This window comes from Phoca vitulina, unplaced genomic scaffold (genome assembly GCF_004348235.1).
Source record: "Phoca vitulina isolate PV1807 unplaced genomic scaffold, GSC_HSeal_1.0 scaffold30, whole genome shotgun sequence".
Taxonomy (NCBI): domain Eukaryota; kingdom Metazoa; phylum Chordata; class Mammalia; order Carnivora; family Phocidae; genus Phoca; species Phoca vitulina.
The window spans coordinates 18,384,273-18,401,097 of NW_022589733.1; the positions used below are offsets into that span (position 1 = coordinate 18,384,273).

At 56.5% G+C, this 16,825-nt stretch overlaps 2 protein-coding genes across 4 annotated transcripts; both read left to right on the top strand.

Moving 5' to 3' along the window:
• Positions 1-271: 271 nt before the first annotated feature.
• Positions 272-11,586, top strand: EDC4 (enhancer of mRNA decapping 4). Of its 2 annotated transcripts, none has more exons than XM_032424464.1 (29): positions 272-551; positions 3,084-3,240; positions 3,574-3,685; positions 3,979-4,078; positions 4,345-4,534; positions 4,615-4,762; positions 4,849-4,953; positions 5,282-5,391; positions 5,480-5,563; positions 5,657-5,752; positions 5,842-5,944; positions 6,063-6,243; positions 6,336-6,408; positions 6,516-6,607; positions 6,686-6,873; positions 6,966-7,075; positions 7,167-7,320; positions 7,619-8,052; positions 8,137-8,241; positions 8,327-8,479; positions 8,569-8,605; positions 8,740-8,917; positions 9,032-9,187; positions 9,293-9,408; positions 9,507-9,672; positions 9,760-9,946; positions 10,045-10,264; positions 10,654-10,817; positions 11,052-11,586. In XM_032424464.1, exons 1-29 carry the CDS (start codon positions 467-469, stop codon positions 11,242-11,244), a joined length of 4,197 nt encoding a protein of 1,398 aa, XP_032280355.1. In that variant the 5' UTR covers positions 272-466; the 3' UTR covers positions 11,245-11,586. The 2 variants fall into 2 exon arrangements, with proteins under 2 accessions (XP_032280355.1, XP_032280354.1); XM_032424463.1 differs by having other exon boundaries at positions 7,164-7,320; positions 11,052-11,585.
• A 226-nt stretch (positions 11,587-11,812) lies between these two features.
• On the top strand, positions 11,813-13,395 carry NRN1L (neuritin 1 like). 2 transcript variants are annotated; one of them, XM_032424588.1, is made up of 3 exons: positions 11,813-12,076; positions 12,848-12,980; positions 13,110-13,395. In XM_032424588.1, the coding sequence occupies exons 1-3, from the start codon at positions 11,986-11,988 to the stop codon at positions 13,393-13,395; spliced, it is 510 nt and encodes a 169-aa protein (XP_032280479.1). In that variant the 5' UTR covers positions 11,813-11,985. The 2 variants fall into 2 exon arrangements, with proteins under 2 accessions (XP_032280479.1, XP_032280480.1); XM_032424589.1 differs by having other exon boundaries at positions 12,869-12,980.
• The last annotated feature ends 3,430 nt before the right edge of the window (positions 13,396-16,825 follow it).

The window sequence follows — 16,825 nt, forward strand, 5'->3', positions numbered from 1 at the left end:
TGGTAGGGTCTTAGGGACTGTAACCTGGGCGGCTGAGTTGATCCAGTTCCAGGTCCATCATGAGCCCATGTTCTGGGAATGGACATAGACTGGGCAGGATATCCTGAGCCGAATAGGGGTTTGGGCGGTCCAGTACGTGGACATATGCTCTACCTCAGCCCTGAGGAACACCCGTTACCCAAGGGGTCCAGGAGCCCCGAAGCTTCCGCCCCCCAGCCCGGAACCTTTCTTCTCCACCCTGCGCAGGTTCCGGGAGCCGGCGTTCCGGCGGGCCGGAAGTGGAGGCGGTTGGTGGGGCCGGTGGGGTACACGGACGCGGCGCAGGCGGCGGTTTGCTGGCTGCGGGTGGACGGAGTCGAGTGACCGGTGTCCTGGTGTCTGGTCCCGGCAGGGCTGTGCGCGGCTGCACCGTGCGCGTCGGCAGCGAAACGAACGCGGCGCGGACGAGGCGCCCGCGGCTGGGCCCATGGCCTCCTCCTGCGCGAGCATCGACATCGAGGACGCCACGCAGCACCTGCGGGACATCCTCAAGCTGGACCGGCCCGCGGGGGGTGAGCCGGGAGAGCGGGGGTGGGCCTTTGGCGAGCGGGCAGAAGGGCGGCGCGGACCTCAGGGTCCGCAGGTCCCTCAGGACCCATATCGCATCTTCCTGGCTGATGAGGTAAGACGAGGGTTGGAGCAGTAAATTCCTGAGCGTGCCCCACAAGGGTGCAGATCCCTTCTCATCCCGGTGCCGGGCCGTTCTGCCTCGTCCTTCAGCGTCTGTGCTGAAGGTGAGGTTCCTTCTTTCAATCCGCAGGGGCCCCTTCGTGTCCTGGCTCCAAGGTCTGAAGTGTTCCTGGGACTAGCTCAGGTTCCCCATCCTTATGCCATATAGTTCAGAGGCCTGGTCTGGGCCCTGTATACCGAGTTCTGGGTCTAGACCTAAGCACTGTGCTGAGGAGCCACTGGTCACCCTCTGCAACTTGCCCTTCACTCTGGAATACAGACTCCAGGCCTGCTGTTCTAAAATTGATTTTCAGGAGGCAGGTGACCACCCCCGTTCTATGTCCTTTCCGGGATTAAAGCAAATCACAGACTGCACGCCCTGATTGGATTAGGCTGCAAACATCTGCAAACCCTAGTTTATATTTCCATTCATTTAGACTTTACATGGGCTTGCAGTGATACCTCAGAGCTGCTCCTGCCCTCAAAGAGCCCCCAGGACATAGAGAACTAATGAGGTTGTAACATAATGCTGTTGTCAATGAAAAAAAAAAAAAGGAGTAATTTGGTACTGTGATGGAGACAGGGTACTGAGGTTGGGGCTGGAGAGTGCCTGAGAACAGATTTGAGAGAGAAGACAATGTTCAGGCTAGGTGTTAATAATATGAACAGGTGATTCGGTGTCAGGAATGGCACTCTGCAAAGAAGAAATAGCATGTGTGAAGGCACCAGTTTCCTGACAGGTTTAGGGACCTGTGAAAAGTTGTAGTGGTTGAAAGACCAGCTGGTGATGGTGGTGTGGGGTATGCAGTGTCCACAGCTGAGAATTGGTGTTTCTTCAAACCCTGTTCTTAAACTTGCTGGGAGGCCCAAACTAGCTGCTTTTGAAAGCAGGCACTGGTGCTCACACTGGGTGGGTTTAGCTACCCCTTGCCACCTGGGGAAAATCCGTCTGCTGCCTGAAACCACTGAGCACTTTGCCCCACACCTGGAGTCTGTGCTCCCTTTACTTGTGAGCTTGGCTTAGACCTCTCATGCTCATCAGCTCTGTGAAGACTAGAATGCTCAAAGGTTTGGTAGAGTCTGCCATGGCCAATATTTTGCAGGTTGTTTGTCCTCATGGTAGCCTGCCTGGGAGGGAGAGTGGCCAGCTTACCCCTGAGCAGCTGAAGTGGCTCTGATTCAAGTGAAGTGGCCTGGAGGTTTTCCACTTAATTCCTTATATGTTGATTGGCACTTAATTGCCCCATTTGCCAAATAGCTCTTTTTTGTCTCCTCTGGAGGCACTGGAGGACCATGTCAGATGCCAGACTATTTTATGACTAGAAACTTGCCATGTTTTTCAGTGTGGAGCCCTAGTCTCCTTGTCACCTGGGAGTTTTAGGGTGGTATCTGAGCCGGTGAGGGTGCTTGAAATAGCCAATGGCAAGCAACTGAAATGCTGCCTTTCCTGACTACACACCTTATCCTAGAGTTTCTCTCCATTGTCCAGCTCCTTCGTGTCCATTCCTTCTGAGGTTACCTGCCCAAGGTGGCTTCTTCTGAGCCATTTCTTTGAGGGGCTGGTTTCTTTCTTTCTTACTCCTACATCTTATCAGTGTCCTTTCATGCCTTGGGAGCCCATCTTCCCTTCTCTACCATCTGCCACTGTCTTGGTCTAGGACCTGGTATCTCTTACCTGGATTCTTAACTATCCTACATGCTGCTTTAGAGCAGTCATTCTTCTGGCCATAGCAGACCATGTCACCTTCCCGTTTAAAACTCTGTGTGGCTCTAAATGCCACAGGGAGAATTTAAGCACCCAAGCTTCATATCTGAGACTTCCGTGGCTTGTCTTTCCTCCATCTTTCCTATGTTTGTGTGTTCCAGCCACACTGGCTCTGATGGACCTCCTTTTATGAAGTCTGTCCTGACCCTTCCCATGCTTTCCCTCAAGTACAGAGTCCCTCTGTGCTAATCTGGGCCTAAATATTAATTGGCTTCACAGGGTTCTTGATGGCTTTACTCCAAAGACATGCATGTCTTGGGTCCTTGCAGACATTGTGTCAACCATCAGTGTTTATGGAACAAAAGATGAACCAAGGGTACTCCTCCACACTGACATGGCTCCCTGTTTTGTTTTGTTTTGTTTTTTAAGATTTTATTTATTTATTTGACAGAGAGAGCACAAGCAGGGGGAACCGCAGAGGGAGAGGGAGAAGCAGGCTCCCCACTGAGCAGGGGACCCTGGGATCCTGACCTGAGCCAAAGGCAGACGCTTAACTGACTGACCCCCCAGGTGTCCCGAGGACCTCATGGTTCTTAAATGAAGTTCTGCAGGAGGAGAGGCCAGTGGGCAGGTGGAACAACCTCAACAGAGTGGACCTTTCTGTCCCCAGGTCCCAGTGCAGAGAGCCAGCGGCCATCTAATGCCTACAATGGGGATCTCAATGGGCTTCTTGTCCCAGACCCCCTCTGCTCAGGTGATGGTACTTCAGCAAACAAGCCTGGTCTCCGGGCCATGCCACCTATTAACCTTCAGGAAAAGCAGGTCATGTGAGTGTCTGGGAAATGGCAATGGTGGTGTTGGGGTCCTTGGGGTGGTGTACCTAACCACATTATATTTGTACTAGGATGAGGGGCAAGGACAAGCTCAAGAGCTTGGGCTGGATCTGAAGTTTGGGCTTCCATTTTAGCATGGAAATAGGCCCATTACTAAGGAGGGAGGTGAGCAAAGGGAGCTGTGGGTATGGGGACCAGTGGACCAGGCAGAGTTGAGCATCTGGACTTGACACCTTCACCAGAGTGGTTGTATTCTCTCCCCCTTCCAACCCTGCCCATTGAGACTTTGCGAGAACAGGAGTCAAGCTTGTGCACCCCTCCCCCTAGCTGCCTCACAGGAGATGACAGCTCTACATGCATCGGGATTTTGGCCAAGGAGGTGGAGATTGTGGCTAGCAGTGACTCTAGCATCTCAAGCAAAGCACGGGGCAGCAACAAGGTGGGCACCACGACGTTGTGGCATGTATGGCGGATGCGGGCACATTAAGCCTCTCCCTCCTCCCATGCTGCCAGTTACTGTGACGATCACCTTGACAGGTAGTGTGCCTCAGTCTCAGGAAGCCAGGGTTAGCGGCCAAATCTCTGTGGGAATCTGGCCCCAAGAGTTGTGAATAGGTGGCTGGGCTCACACATGTGGCTCTCGTATCCCCAGGGATGCTGGAGATCAACTGGGCCCTGATAAATCTACACTAGCCCTCAGCCTCTACGACCTTCTTCATCCTTTGTTCTCAGGTGAAAATTCAGCCTGTGGCCAAGTATGACTGGGAACAGAAATATTACTATGGCAACCTGATAGCTGTGTCCAACTCCTTCTTGGCCTATGCCATTCGGGGTGAGTAGGGGCAGGAGAGAGGAGGGAGGTGTTCTGCTAGAAGCCCCAGAGATGCAGATCCAGTGTCAGACCACTCAGCCCACTCAGCTCTTAGGGTGCAATAGAAGGCTTGTCTGTCCTGCCTCCACCTCTGACAGGCCTTGGGGAGCTGAGGGGAAAACTGAGCTTGAGACTGGTAGTGGCAAAGAGGCAGGCAAGGGCAGGGCTTCTCTGCTACTGCCCGGGCCTGGATACTTCCTCAGGACCTCCCGCTCTTCTGATTCCAGCTGCCAACAACGGCTCGGCGATGGTGCGGGTGATCAGTGTCAGCACTTCAGAGCGGACCCTGCTCAAGGGCTTCACAGGCAGTGTGGCTGATCTGGCCTTTGCACACCTCAATTCCTCACAGCTGGCCTGCCTGGATGAGGCAGGCAACCTGTTCGTGTGGCGCTTGGCTCTGGTTAATGGCAAAATTCAGTATCCTTTCTCTGGGGCGGGATGGGGGCTACCAGACAAACCTCATCATCCACCTGTTTAGCCCTTAACACCATGCTCAGAGAAGAGATCTTGGTCCACATCCAGCAGCCAGAGGGCACACCACTGAACCACTTCCGCAGGATCATCTGGTGCCCCTTCATCCCGGAGGAGAGTGAGGACTGCTGTGAGGAGGGCAGCCCCACGGTGGCCCTGTTGCACGAGGACCGGGTGAGGGAACCAGGCATGGGGGGAGAGAAGGGTTCAGAGAAGCCGTGGTGTGGGCAGGGGCTGAACACTCACCTTGTACCCTCCAGGCTGAGGTGTGGGATCTGGACATGCTCCGCGCCAACCACAGCACCTGGCCTGTGCGTGTCAGCCAAATCAAGCAAGGCTTCATCGTGGTAAAAGGCCACAGCACCGTAAGCCTGCCACTGACTGCCCCCCTGCCCTCCCCCGTTTCCTTACGCCCCTCATCTCTTCCTTGAACCTTCAGCTGCGCAGGCAGCTTTACTGGCACTTTGCCCATGGGAACTCTGAACACAAAGTGACCCTTACCTATAGAGTGCACACCTAACCTGCTGCACCCTGTGAGGCTGGTCTTCTCTATGGCCCCTCATGTAGTGAGGCTTTCATACAGACATACACATCCACTGTGGGTCAGCTCAGCTGACTGCCATCCTCACCGGAGAGGGGCTTGCTCCCACCACTAGTCAGGTGGCAAAGCAAGGCTCTTTGGGTTCTTCCCAGTGCCTGAGTGAAGGGGCCCTCTCACCTGATGGGACTGTCCTGGCTACTGCAAGCCATGATGGCTTTGTCAAGTTCTGGCAGATCTACATTGAGGGGCAGGATGAGCCAAGGTAAGGCAGGGCCTGAGGGACCAAGACCCCCCCGCCCCCAGGTGAGGACAAGATCATCCACTCATGTCCCTTGTCTGCCTCCTTGCAGGTGTCTGCATGAATGGAAACCTCATGATGGGCGGTCCCTTTCCTGCCTCCTGTTCTGTGACAACCACAAGAAACAGGACCCTGAGTGAGTGAGTGGGCAGGCAGGCGGGTGGAGGGCTGGACCTTGGTTCTCCAGTAGGGGGCCCAGCCAGCTATTCGATGCCTTGCTGCTTTGCAGAGTCCCTTTCTGGAGGTTCCTCATCACTGGTGCTGACCAGAATCGGGAGCTCAAGATGTGGTGCACGGTGTCCTGGACCTGCCTCCAGACCATTCGGTAAGCAGAGGCTGAGCAGGGGCAGCAGGGTGACAGATTGGGCTCTTTCCACTTTCTGTCTCATTAATCCTGCCTCCCCGGCCCCACAGCTTCTCCCCAGATATCTTCAGCTCAGTGAGTGTGCCCCCCAGCCTCAAGGTTTGTCTGGACCTCTCAGCAGAATACCTTATTCTCAGCGACGTGCAACGGAAGGTAGGCTCTCGTGGGGACAGCCTGGGCAGAGCTGGTATCGTCAGGGAGGCAGGGGTGTTGGGCACAGCCTCAGCACTCACAGCCTCTGAGCCCAGCTGTGAGTGTACTGTGTGTGCAGGTCCTCTACGTGATGGAACTGCTGCAGAACCAGGAGGAAGGCCGTGCCTGCTTCAGCTCCATCTCTGAGTTCCTGCTCACCCATCCTGTGCTGAGCTTCGGTATCCAGGTTGTGAGTCGCTGCCGACTGCGGCACACTGAGGTTCTGCCTGCCGAGGAGGAGAATGACAGCCTAGGGGCTGGTGAGCTGCTCAGGGTCAGGGAACATGTTTGTCTGTAGCGAAGTGTGGAGGCATAGAGGGCCAGGGCTTAGTTGCCCGCGCTGTCTTCGTAGATGGGACCCACGGAGCTGGTGCCATGGAGTCTGCAGCCGGTGTGCTCATCAAACTCTTTTGTGTGCATACTAAGTGAGTGTGTTGGGGAATCTGACCTGTGCCCTGTCTGTGCCCCTCCCCACCCTACTGATGTTGGCCTCTTTGAGCTCTCTCCCATGCTCACCCTCCTCTGCCTGTAGGGCCTTGCAGGATGTGCAGATCCGTTTCCAGCCGCAGTTGAACCCTGATGTGGTGGCCCCACTCCCCACCCACACTGCCCATGAGGACTTCAGTGAGTGAGGTGTAAGAGGGAGGCAGGTTAGACTGACCAGGGTCTGAGATCTGACTCAAGCGGCAGCTTTCCCCACAGCATTTGGAGAGTCTCGACCTGAACTGGGCTCTGACGGCCTGGGGTCATCTACCCAAGGCTCCCAGCCCGACCCCCGACGCATAGTGGAGCTGCCTGCGCCCGCTGACTTCCTCAGTCTGAGCAGTGAGACCAAGCCCAAGCTGATGACACCTGACGCCTTCATGACACCTAGCGCCTCCCTGCAGCAGGTGTGCTGGGGGAGGGGTGTGGGGCGCAGGGCAGGGGGCCCCCGGACCGCCCCACGTGCAGGGCACAGCCTTACTCTCCTGCATCTCCCCAGATCGCTGCGTCCCCCAGCAGCTCCAGCTCCAGCTCCAGCCCCAGCTCCTCCTCTCTTACAGCTGTGTCTGCCATGAGCAGCGCCTCAGCTGTGGACCCGTCCTTGCCCAGGTGAAGCGACGGTCAGAGTTGGGGGATGGCGGGGGCTGGTGCCAGGTGATGCGAAGCTCTGGCTGCTACACCTCCGCCTTCCTGCCAGCAGGCCGCCTGAGGAGCTGACCTTGAGCCCCAAGCTGCAGCTGGATGGCAGTCTGGCGCTGAGCAGCAGCAGCGGCCTGCAAGCAAGCCCACGCAGCCTCTTGCCCAGCCTGCTCCCAGCGCCAGCTGACAAACTGACTCCCAAAGCACCTGGGCAGGTGTGTGTGTGGGTGTGTATGAAGTGCAGGGTGGCAGGTATGTGGTAGTGGGAAGCTTGGTGGCACTTTCCGCCCACAGCACCTGAGGTCTTTCCCTGAGGTCATCCCAGCCTCCCCTGTTCCCTGGAAGGCAGCTTCTCAGCCTGTATCCATCCCCACCTCCTCTCCTCCTGGGCTGTGGGAGTTTTGACCTGCATCCCCCTTCTCCACTGTCCTGTCGCTGCAGACGTCAGGCCTCTTCTGTGTGCCCCCCACCCCCACACCCCACCACCTAAGCCCCATCTTTGCTCCACCTCAGGTGCCTACTGCTGCCTCTGCACTGTCCCTGGAGCTACAGGAAGTGGAGCCCCTGGGGCTACCCCAGGCGTCTCCCAGCCGCACCCGCTCCCCTGATGTTATCTCCTCAGCTTCCACTGCCCTGTCCCAGGACATCCCTGAGATCGCCTCTGAGGCCCTGTCCCGTGGTTTTGTCTCCTCTGCTCCTGAGGGTCTTGAGCCAGACAGTATGGCCTCAGCTGCCTCAGCGCTACACCTGCTGTCCCCACGGCCCCGGCCAGGGCCCGAGCTTGGCTCCCAGCTTGGCCTGGATGGAGGCCCTGGGGATGGGGATCGGCATAGTACCCCTTCCCTTTTGGAGGCAGCATTGACCCAGGAGGCCACAGCCCCAGACAGTCAGGTCTGGCCTACGGCACCAGACATTACTCGTGAGACCTGCAGCAGCCTAGCAGAGAGGTGAGGAACCTGGGAGGGGAACGTGTGCTGGTGGGAGGGGTTTCAGGTAGAGTCACCCGCTGTTGAGTTGGCCTGTTCCTTCAGTCCCAGGAATGGCCTCCAGGAGAAGCACAAGAGCCTGGCCTTCCACCGCCCACCTTATCACCTGCTGCAGCAGCATGACAGCCAGGACGCCAGTGCTGAGCAAAGGTGGGTGCCACCCTACACTGTTCCTCTCATGAGGGAGGGCCCGCAAGTGGGTCGGGGCTGATTTTTCTCCCTCCCCTTTTCACAGTGACCATGACGATGAGGTGGCTAGCCTTGCCTCTGCTGCAGGGGGCTTTGGCGCCAAAGTTCCCCCTCCACGGCTACCGGCCAAGGACTGGAAGACCAAGGGTTCTCCTCGAGCCTCACCCAAGCTTAAGAGAAAGGGCAAGAAAGATGACGGGTAGGGGGTGGGGTCCTGTGGCCTGGGAGAGGGATGGTCTTCCGGCTGCCCTGCGTGACATGGCCTGAGGTGCTTCTTGTCCATGGCAGGGATTCGGCTGTGGGATCCCGGCTCATGGAGCACCAGGTAAGTGAAGTAACGGCCTTTCTATTTCTGGGACTTCTCCCTGTGAGGATGGGGGAGAGCTCTGGGCCATTCCCTGGTCTGGTGCGTGGGAATGTATGGGGCAGGCATCACCTGCCTGTCGGTGCTCTTGGCAGGTGGCAGAAGCTCCTGAGGACTGGCCAGCACTGATCTGGCAACAGCAGAGGGAGCTGGCAGAGCTGCGGCACAGCCAGGAAGAATTGCTGCGGCGTCTTTGCAGCCAGCTTGAAGGCCTGCAGAGCACCGTCACGGGCCACGTAGAACGTGCCCTGGAGTCACGGCATGAGCAGGAGCGTATCCTTACGGGTCATGGCCCGGCATGGCATAGGGGTGGGGACGGCAGCAGCATTCTTGGCCCAGGAAGGGATGTGGGACCTGCCCCAGGCCTATTCCTTAGCTACAGTGCAGAGCGGCGGCTGGAGCGGGCACTGGCTGAGGGGCAGCAGCGGGGTGGGCAGCTGCAGGAGCAGCTGACCCAACAACTGTCCCAGGCACTGTCTTCGGCTGTAGCTGGGCGGCTGGAGCGCAGCCTGCGGGATGAGATCAAGAAGACGGTGCCTCCGTGTGAGCTGGGCGTGGAGACTTCTGGGTGGGCCAGGTGGGAGTGGGGCTTCCTGTCTGCCAAGCTGCCTTTTGTGGCTCCACCTATTCCTCTTGGTCCTGCCACAGGTGTCTCCAGGAGCCTGGAGCCAGTGACAGGCCAGCTGAGCAGCTCAGTGGCCACCAAGCTCACAGCCGTGGAGGGTAGCATGAAAGAGAGTATCTCCAAGCTGCTAAAGTCCAAGGTGCTATAGGGCCCGAGATGCGGGAGGTTGGTGGTTGGTGGGCCTGGTCATGCCAACTTGGGCTTAGCCTTTCAACTCAGACCTCCCTCTACCCCCAGAACCTGACAGATGCCATTGCCCGAGCAGCTGCAGACACGTTACAGGGGCCGATGCAGGCCGCCTACCGTGAAGCCTTCCAGAGTGTGGTGCTGCCGGCCTTTGAGAAGAGCTGCCAGGCCATGTTCCAGCAGATCAATGATAGCTTCCGACTGGGCACGCAAGAGTGTGAGTGGGGTCATATGCCTCACGGTGGGAGGGGCTGCCCCTCTCTCCCCTACCATCCCTCTCATGGCCTCTGTGGTCGCCTCCCAGACTTGCAGCAGCTGGAGAGCCACATGAAGAGCCGGAAGGCGCGAGAACAGGAGGCACGGGAGCCTGTGTTGGCCCAGCTGCGGGGCCTGGTCAGCACACTGCAGGGCGCCACTGAGCAGATGGCGGCCACCGTGTCCAGCAGTGTCCGGGCTGAAGTGCAGCACCAGCTGCACGTGGCTGTGGGCAGGTGTGTGGTATTGGGCAGGGTATTGGGCAAGGTGCCGGGTTTGGAAAGCGCCAGACCAGACTTCCTGTCTATCTCATCTCCCTCACTTCCCTTTGCAGCCTGCAGGAATCCATTTTAGCACAGGTACAGCGCATCGTTAAGGGCGAGGTGAGTGTAGCCCTCAAGGAGCAGCAGGCCGCCGTGACATCTAGCATCATGCAGGCCATGCGTTCAGCTGCTGGCACGCCTGTCCCCGCTGCCCACCTCGACTGCCAGGCCCAGCAAGCCCATATCCTGCAGCTGCTGCAGCAGGGCCACCTCAATCAGGCCTTCCAGCAGGTATGCCAGGCAGTAGGTCCAGGTAGGGTCAGGCGTCTCCTGACAGGGCCCACACACCATATCCTACCTGCCAGGCTCTGGGTGGTCTGGCCCCAGTACACTGTTCTTGGTTCTCTTTGGCTTCAGGCCATTTCCCCTTCTTTCCCCTCTGCCTGGACCCTTTCGAAATTTCTACCTCTGCCTACCTTGCTTCATGACCACTCCTCTCAGGAAACCTTTCCTGATCCCCCAGAGTAACAACACAGTTCTCTAGTACTGTCTCTGGGCTCCTGAGCATCCCCCCTCTGGAGCCCTCAGTACCCTCCTCTGGTCATCCTCACCCGAACCACACGGCCAGACAAGCAGGTATTCCGTTCTGACCTGAACTATAAACACTCTTCTCTCCCTAGGCCCTGACAGCTGCTGACCTGAATCTGGTGCTGTATGTGTGTGAAACTGTGGACCCAGGGCAGGTTTTTGGGCAGCCACCCTGCCCACTCTCCCAGCCTGTGCTCCTTTCCCTCATCCAGCAGCTGGCCTCTGACCTTGGTACTCGAACTGACCTCAAGCTCAGGTGAGTGGACTCAGGGATCAGGAGACAGGCTGGGGTGAAGGTGGAGGAGCAGTCCAAGCAGAGACTCCTGCCTGACTCTGCTTCCTAATTTTTTCCACCAATCTCCTCTGTCCCCATCCATCTCCAACTTTGAGCCCCCCGCTTTGTCAGCAGTCCTTCTGGGCCTCAGTGCCACCAGGGGGCGCTCCCATCTGCTGGAGCCCACCTTTATCCTGTCCCTTTCTTCCACCACAGCTACCTGGAAGAGGCTGTGATGCACCTGGACCACAGTGACCCCATCACTCGGGACCACATGGGCTCCGTCATGGCCCAGGTGCGCCAGAAGCTCTTCCAGTTCCTGCAGGCTGAGCCACACAACTCACTTGGCAAAGTGGCCCGGCGTCTCAGCCTCATGCTGCACGGCCTTGTAACCCCTAGCCTCCCTTAGCTAAGCCTGCCTTGCCCAGGGGTGGGGAGGCACTGAAGGCCAGCAGACAGGCCTAGGGCAAAAGCAGGGTCATGTCTACTCTTTTACCTGCTCAGGCTCCCACCTCGGGGGTGTTTGAGGGGAGAGCACTGGCTGTGGTCTATAGGCTGTGGTAACCAGCAGGTTTAGGCTGGGCCCAGGGTGGGTATTGTGCCTTCTTGGGTTCTGCCATGCCTGGAGCATGACCCCTGAGATTGTGACACCACTTGAGTTGAATTTTCCATGTTCCTTTTTACCTCCGATTTGGATCTTTTTGTTTTTGAAAAACATTGAGAAATTCAATTAAATGCTTTTGGAATAAAACGGAGTATGTGTGTGCTTTTGGTGTACCTTTGATAAGGACCTTTGTTCTCTCTCCCCTCTCTCTTCCCTTTGTGGAGCTCTGTCTAGGCTAACCCAGGTGCCTGGACACCCACCCTCATCTGCACAGCTGCCTTCCCAGATCCCCTCTCCATCTCTGAGACAAGGGCCCTGGGGTCAGCTCTGCAGTTGCCTGTGTCCCCAGCTCTTCTCTCTGGGGTCCCTCCCCTCCTTCCCGGTCTGGGTACTGGGGCGGGGCCGCCAGCTGGCCTTGGGCCCCGCCCCTGGCTCCCATCCAATCACAATCCCTTCTTCCGGGGGCTGGGCCGAAGGGCTGAGCTTCCAAGCTGCTTCCAAGCTGCTAGCTCCAGCACTAGGCTCCCAGCCGGGGAAGATGCGGGGATGATGCACAGCTATTGCTCCTGTCAGCACCGCCAGAGACTGCCCCGACCTTCCGGTGTGCTGGGGCTGTTGCTGCTATTGCTACCACTTGGTGAGTGCGGGAGTGCTGGACCCAGCTTAGCGGCTGGGCGGCACACCCTCTCCCCAGTCTGGGTATAGGGCGTGTGAGAGCTGAGGCCCAGCCTTCCTGAACCCTGGGAACCAGGCTGGAGAGGAGGTGCGAGGGCTTCAGGGAGGGGATAATACGTGCCAGTGGCTTCAGGATGCAAAATGGGCATGAACTGACCCCCCTAGTCAAGGGGAAAGGACCCCAAAATTCCACATTGCCCATTCTGGTAAAGGGAGACCTAGGCTCTTGTGAGACCCCCTAGACCAGCCGTGGGACCCCTGAGGCCCTCTCTTAGGGTCTGATCTGGATTCTGGCCCCACCTATCCTGCTCTACCTGGCTGAGAACACCTGTCTTTGGGGATGGGGTGGGATGGCCAAGTAAGCTTGTCCAGCCTGCAGGACAGTTAAGGGAGCCTGTGGCCCTGGACCCTGCCCCTCTTCTCTGTGTCCTGACTCCTTCACTTGGACCATCCTCACCTGACCTGTCACCCTAGAAGCTCAGAGAAAGAGCCAACCCCTTGGGACAAGACACCTCCTTCCCCCCCACTCTCCACATATCCTGTCCGGGTTGTGCCCAGAGGGGAGCCAGTGCAGGTGGATCCCCAGACATGCCCGTTGGTTCCCATGGGTGCCTCTGTTTCACGCTGAGTCACGTCCCCCAAGCATACCAAGGTAAACAAGCCCCCGGGGGCTTGGCCATGAAGGGGGGCGGGGCGGCTCGTCCTATCAAACACTCTCCACCCCCACCCCTAGTCCTTGCATCTCCCCTGGCAGCAGCTGCAACGGGCCGAGGGGGCTGTGACACCATATACCAGGGCTTCGCGGAGTGTCTCATCCGCTTGGGGGACGGCATGGGTCTTGGAGGCGAGCTGGAAACTGTCTGCAGGTAAGAGCAGGTGTGAAGACAGCCACCTAACTGTGGGACCCCCCACCACCCTGGGGCCTGAACCTTTCCCTTCCCATTACAAAAACCTCTTTGCCCCACCAAATTATCCTAACCCCAAGCCTTTAACAGGTCTTGGAATGACTTTCACATCTGTGCCTCCCGAGTCCTGTTGCACTGCCCAGAGGAGGCCGCCGCTGTGTGGGAGTCACTACAGCAAGAAGCTCGCCGGGCCGCGCACCCGGATAACTTGCATGCTCTGTGCGGCACCCCTGCGCGTATTAGGGAGCATGGCACAGGCCCTGAGACCAACCAGGAGACGCTGCAGGCAAGAGCATCTGCACCCACCCCCACCCCGACACCCCCGCTGCTGGCGGCTGCTCTGGCGCTTGCCTGCCTCCTGGGGCCTCTGGCCTAGCCAGTCTGGTGGAGTAGCAGCACCCCTGCCTCCTACCGGGGCTCTGCAGAGTGCTCTTGGCTTTCATTAAAGGTATTTATGTTTGTACTAAGCTCTTTCCTTTCTTCTGGCCAGAGCCAGCCCCGCTTGGTTGGGGCGGAGCCTCCAGAAGCTGATCCCCAGGGATGGATGGGCGGGGCCCATGGCCACCGGGGCCCATGGCCACCACAAGGGACTCAATCTTTCTACTTACAGACACTCATTTCCCAGGGCTGGCTGTGCAGTTTTCCATTGTGTGCAGGTTCCAGGAGCTCTGGTGGTGACCCGAAATCTTCCGGAATGCACAGCCTTCCTCTGTTCTCCTGGGCTGGCATTTCTACCTCCTGCCTGCCCCTCCTATTCTGGCCCCATGGGCATGTGAGGGGGTGAAGTGTCCCACCCCGCCCCCACCCCCCTTGAGCCAGTTCACCACCATCCCCAGGTTTGTTCTGGCCTCCACGTTCCTGCCATCTCTGTTAACTACCATCTTGGCCTTCAAGACAGACTAAGTGCTTTTTCTTCTCCCTCTCCGGGGTCCTGGTCTATCTGAGGGGAACCTGTTCCAGAAGGTGGGGAGTCCATGTTGGGGTCTATATTCAAGTCCCTGAGGTGACCTGGAGCTGCAGAAACTGGGGTCCTGATGAGGGTTCCTCTGGCCTCTGCTGTACCTTGTTCTTTGAGAAGAGGTATGCACTGTGAAGTCGATAATCCCAGAAGACTTTCTGGAAGCATGGAATGAGTATGTGGTGTGTGAGGAAACCCTGTTCATCCTGGTGGAGAAGAGCAAGAATCTGCATGGGCAGAATCCTGAGGGAAGGAGGAGTCCTCAGAGAGGGTGAAACCCTCTCTCAATCAGTCCTCCACCACCACCTCTAGGACCTTACCCCAAGCCACCACCCCATGACTTGTGTGGGCAGTGCCATGGCCTCACTGACTTCTGCTCTCATTCCCTCTGCTTTATCCCCCCCCCCCTTTTTTTTAAATTTAGAACCGATTCTGATGTTAAAGCTCCTTTTCATTGTCTATGAGGCCCTGCATAAGCCAGCTCTGCCCACAGTTGATTCAGTCCACTCCTGCGACTCCCCTCTGTTTGAGCATGGAGCAGGAATCTACCTACTCAACAGTCCTTGGCATCAGGGGAGGCTTCAGGGAAGGCATGTGATGGGGGGTGATAGAGGAGGTCAGGATGTGAGACTTACAGGTGGTGGAGGAGAGATGGGGCTGAGTTGGAGAGGGCTTTACAAGAGGAGCGCAAAGGAATCAGGGTAGGAATCTAGAGCTTAGCAGACTAGGTTTACACTAAAACCCCCCATGCTGGGGGGTACTGCCTCCAGGACAGAATCAGGCCTAATTGAACCCTTGTTTGGCTCCAGGGTGACAGGTGCCTCCAGAGACCTCCATCCTCGTGTATAGGAGCCTACTTCATCCATTCTTCCCAAACACCGTCCCATTCCAGTTAGCTCAGATACCTCAGTCAACTCTCTCTGCCCTACCTTTGTTCCTCTGCTTCATTCACTTGTACTTTTATCTCCACTTCTATCTCCCAACCAGTCATTTTTTTTTTAAAGATCTGGGTTTATTTATTTATTTTTTAAAAGATTTTATTTATTTATTTGACAGAGAGAGATACAGCAAGAGAGGGAACACAAGCAGGGGGAGTGGGAGAGGGAGAAGCAGGCTTCCTGCTGAGCAGGGAGCCCCATGTGGGGCTTGATCCCAGGACCCCGGGATCATGACCTGAGCCAAAGGCAGAAGCTTAACGACTGAGCCACCCAGGTGCCCCTTCCAACCAGTCATTACCCATCTTCTCATATCACCTAAAGGAGAAAGCTCAGGAGAAAATCCCTCCCACATCTGCCCCACTTTGACCACCAGAATTTTCCAAAAGGAAAGGCCAGGCTTTTATCCCTTTGGGTCTTTTTTTTTTTTTTTGATATTTTATTTATTTATTTGACAGAGAGAGAGAGTGCACAAGCAGGGGGAGCAGCAGAGGGAGAGGGAGAAGCAGGCTCTGTTGAGCAGGGAGCCCAACGGACGCGGGGCTCGATCCCAGGACTCCGGAATCAGACCAGAGTGGAAGGCAGACGCTTAACTGACTGAGCTACCCAGCCCTTCCCCGCTTTGGGTCTTTGTACATTTATTCTCTGTACTCAGAATGCCCTTCCCTATATCCTCCTGGTGAACTCCTTTTCTTGCTCAGTATCACTTCCTTCCTAATCCTGACTCCAAACCTGAATCAGAAGCCTCCTACAGGTCCACACAGCTCCCCAGTTGTCTTCTCAGTACTGATAACACTGGCTTACTACTGTCTGGGTCCAGGTCAGAATTCTCCACTCTGGACTCCCCAAGCATCCTCTTTATGTCTCTAGCACACAACCTAGGGCTGGGTATAAAGAGTACACTTGTAGAAGTGTGTGGAATCAAAGACAGAAACTCTAAGCCCAACATAGAAAGTATTATAGTCAGTAAGAGCTTGGATTGAGAATGACCTCAGCATGGAGGATGTGTCATTTGGGGCAGCCCCCTTACCTAGCTTGGGCATACTTTGGGAAGGATGATGCTGGGAATCCAGACCCTGAAAGTCTTCTCACAGCCCCTCTTGGTGGGTGGCCAGGAGCAGCCTGCTTCCAGGAGCAGGGGCTCAACTGCTTTGGCCAGCCATCAGGGGGATTACCATCCTCCTGCTGTGACCTACTTTACCCTGGTTTTTGCTAAGTCCCTGCTCTTCCCTGGAATTGATCGACCTGGAGTGTGTGCATGGGGGTGGGGACAGAATCTGCTTTCTGGCCAGGGGCTTAAAAGCTTTGTATCTTTTATCCCAGAAGTGGAGGAGAGGGGTGGGCTGATAGCCAGACTGGGCCCTGGACACATCTGCCCAGGCCAGAGCATAATGGTGATGGTGTGTCTCACATTTACAGCTCTGTGGACATGGAATAGCTTATTGCTCAGGGGAGAGACTGGGCGCTGAATGTCCTGAACCCAGTCCCTCTGCATCAACATACCTCTTCATCTCAGGACCCTGTGTTCTTTGCCAGAGTCCAGACCAGCATCTGCCAGTAGCAAGGGCTCAATAAATACTTGTTGGATTTGCTGAATGTCTGTAAAATTGGGGTGTTGTGTGTGAGTTTCTAAGCCCCACCAACCCTAGAATTCTATATTACTTTTAACCTTCACAACAACTCTGTGGGGTCAGGATTATGATCCCCATAAAACATAAGAAAAATGAGGCTTGAGGAGAAGAGATGTCTTGCCTAAGGTTACACAGCTGTGAAAGTGTCAGAGCTTGGGATATGATCCCAGGTTTGTTTGACCCCAAAGTCATGCCCTTAATCACTAGACTTTTGGAAGTGACTTTTTTTTGGGGGGGGAGGTGGGGGAGCAACGATTTTTAAAGGTGTTTTTTAATTCTTAA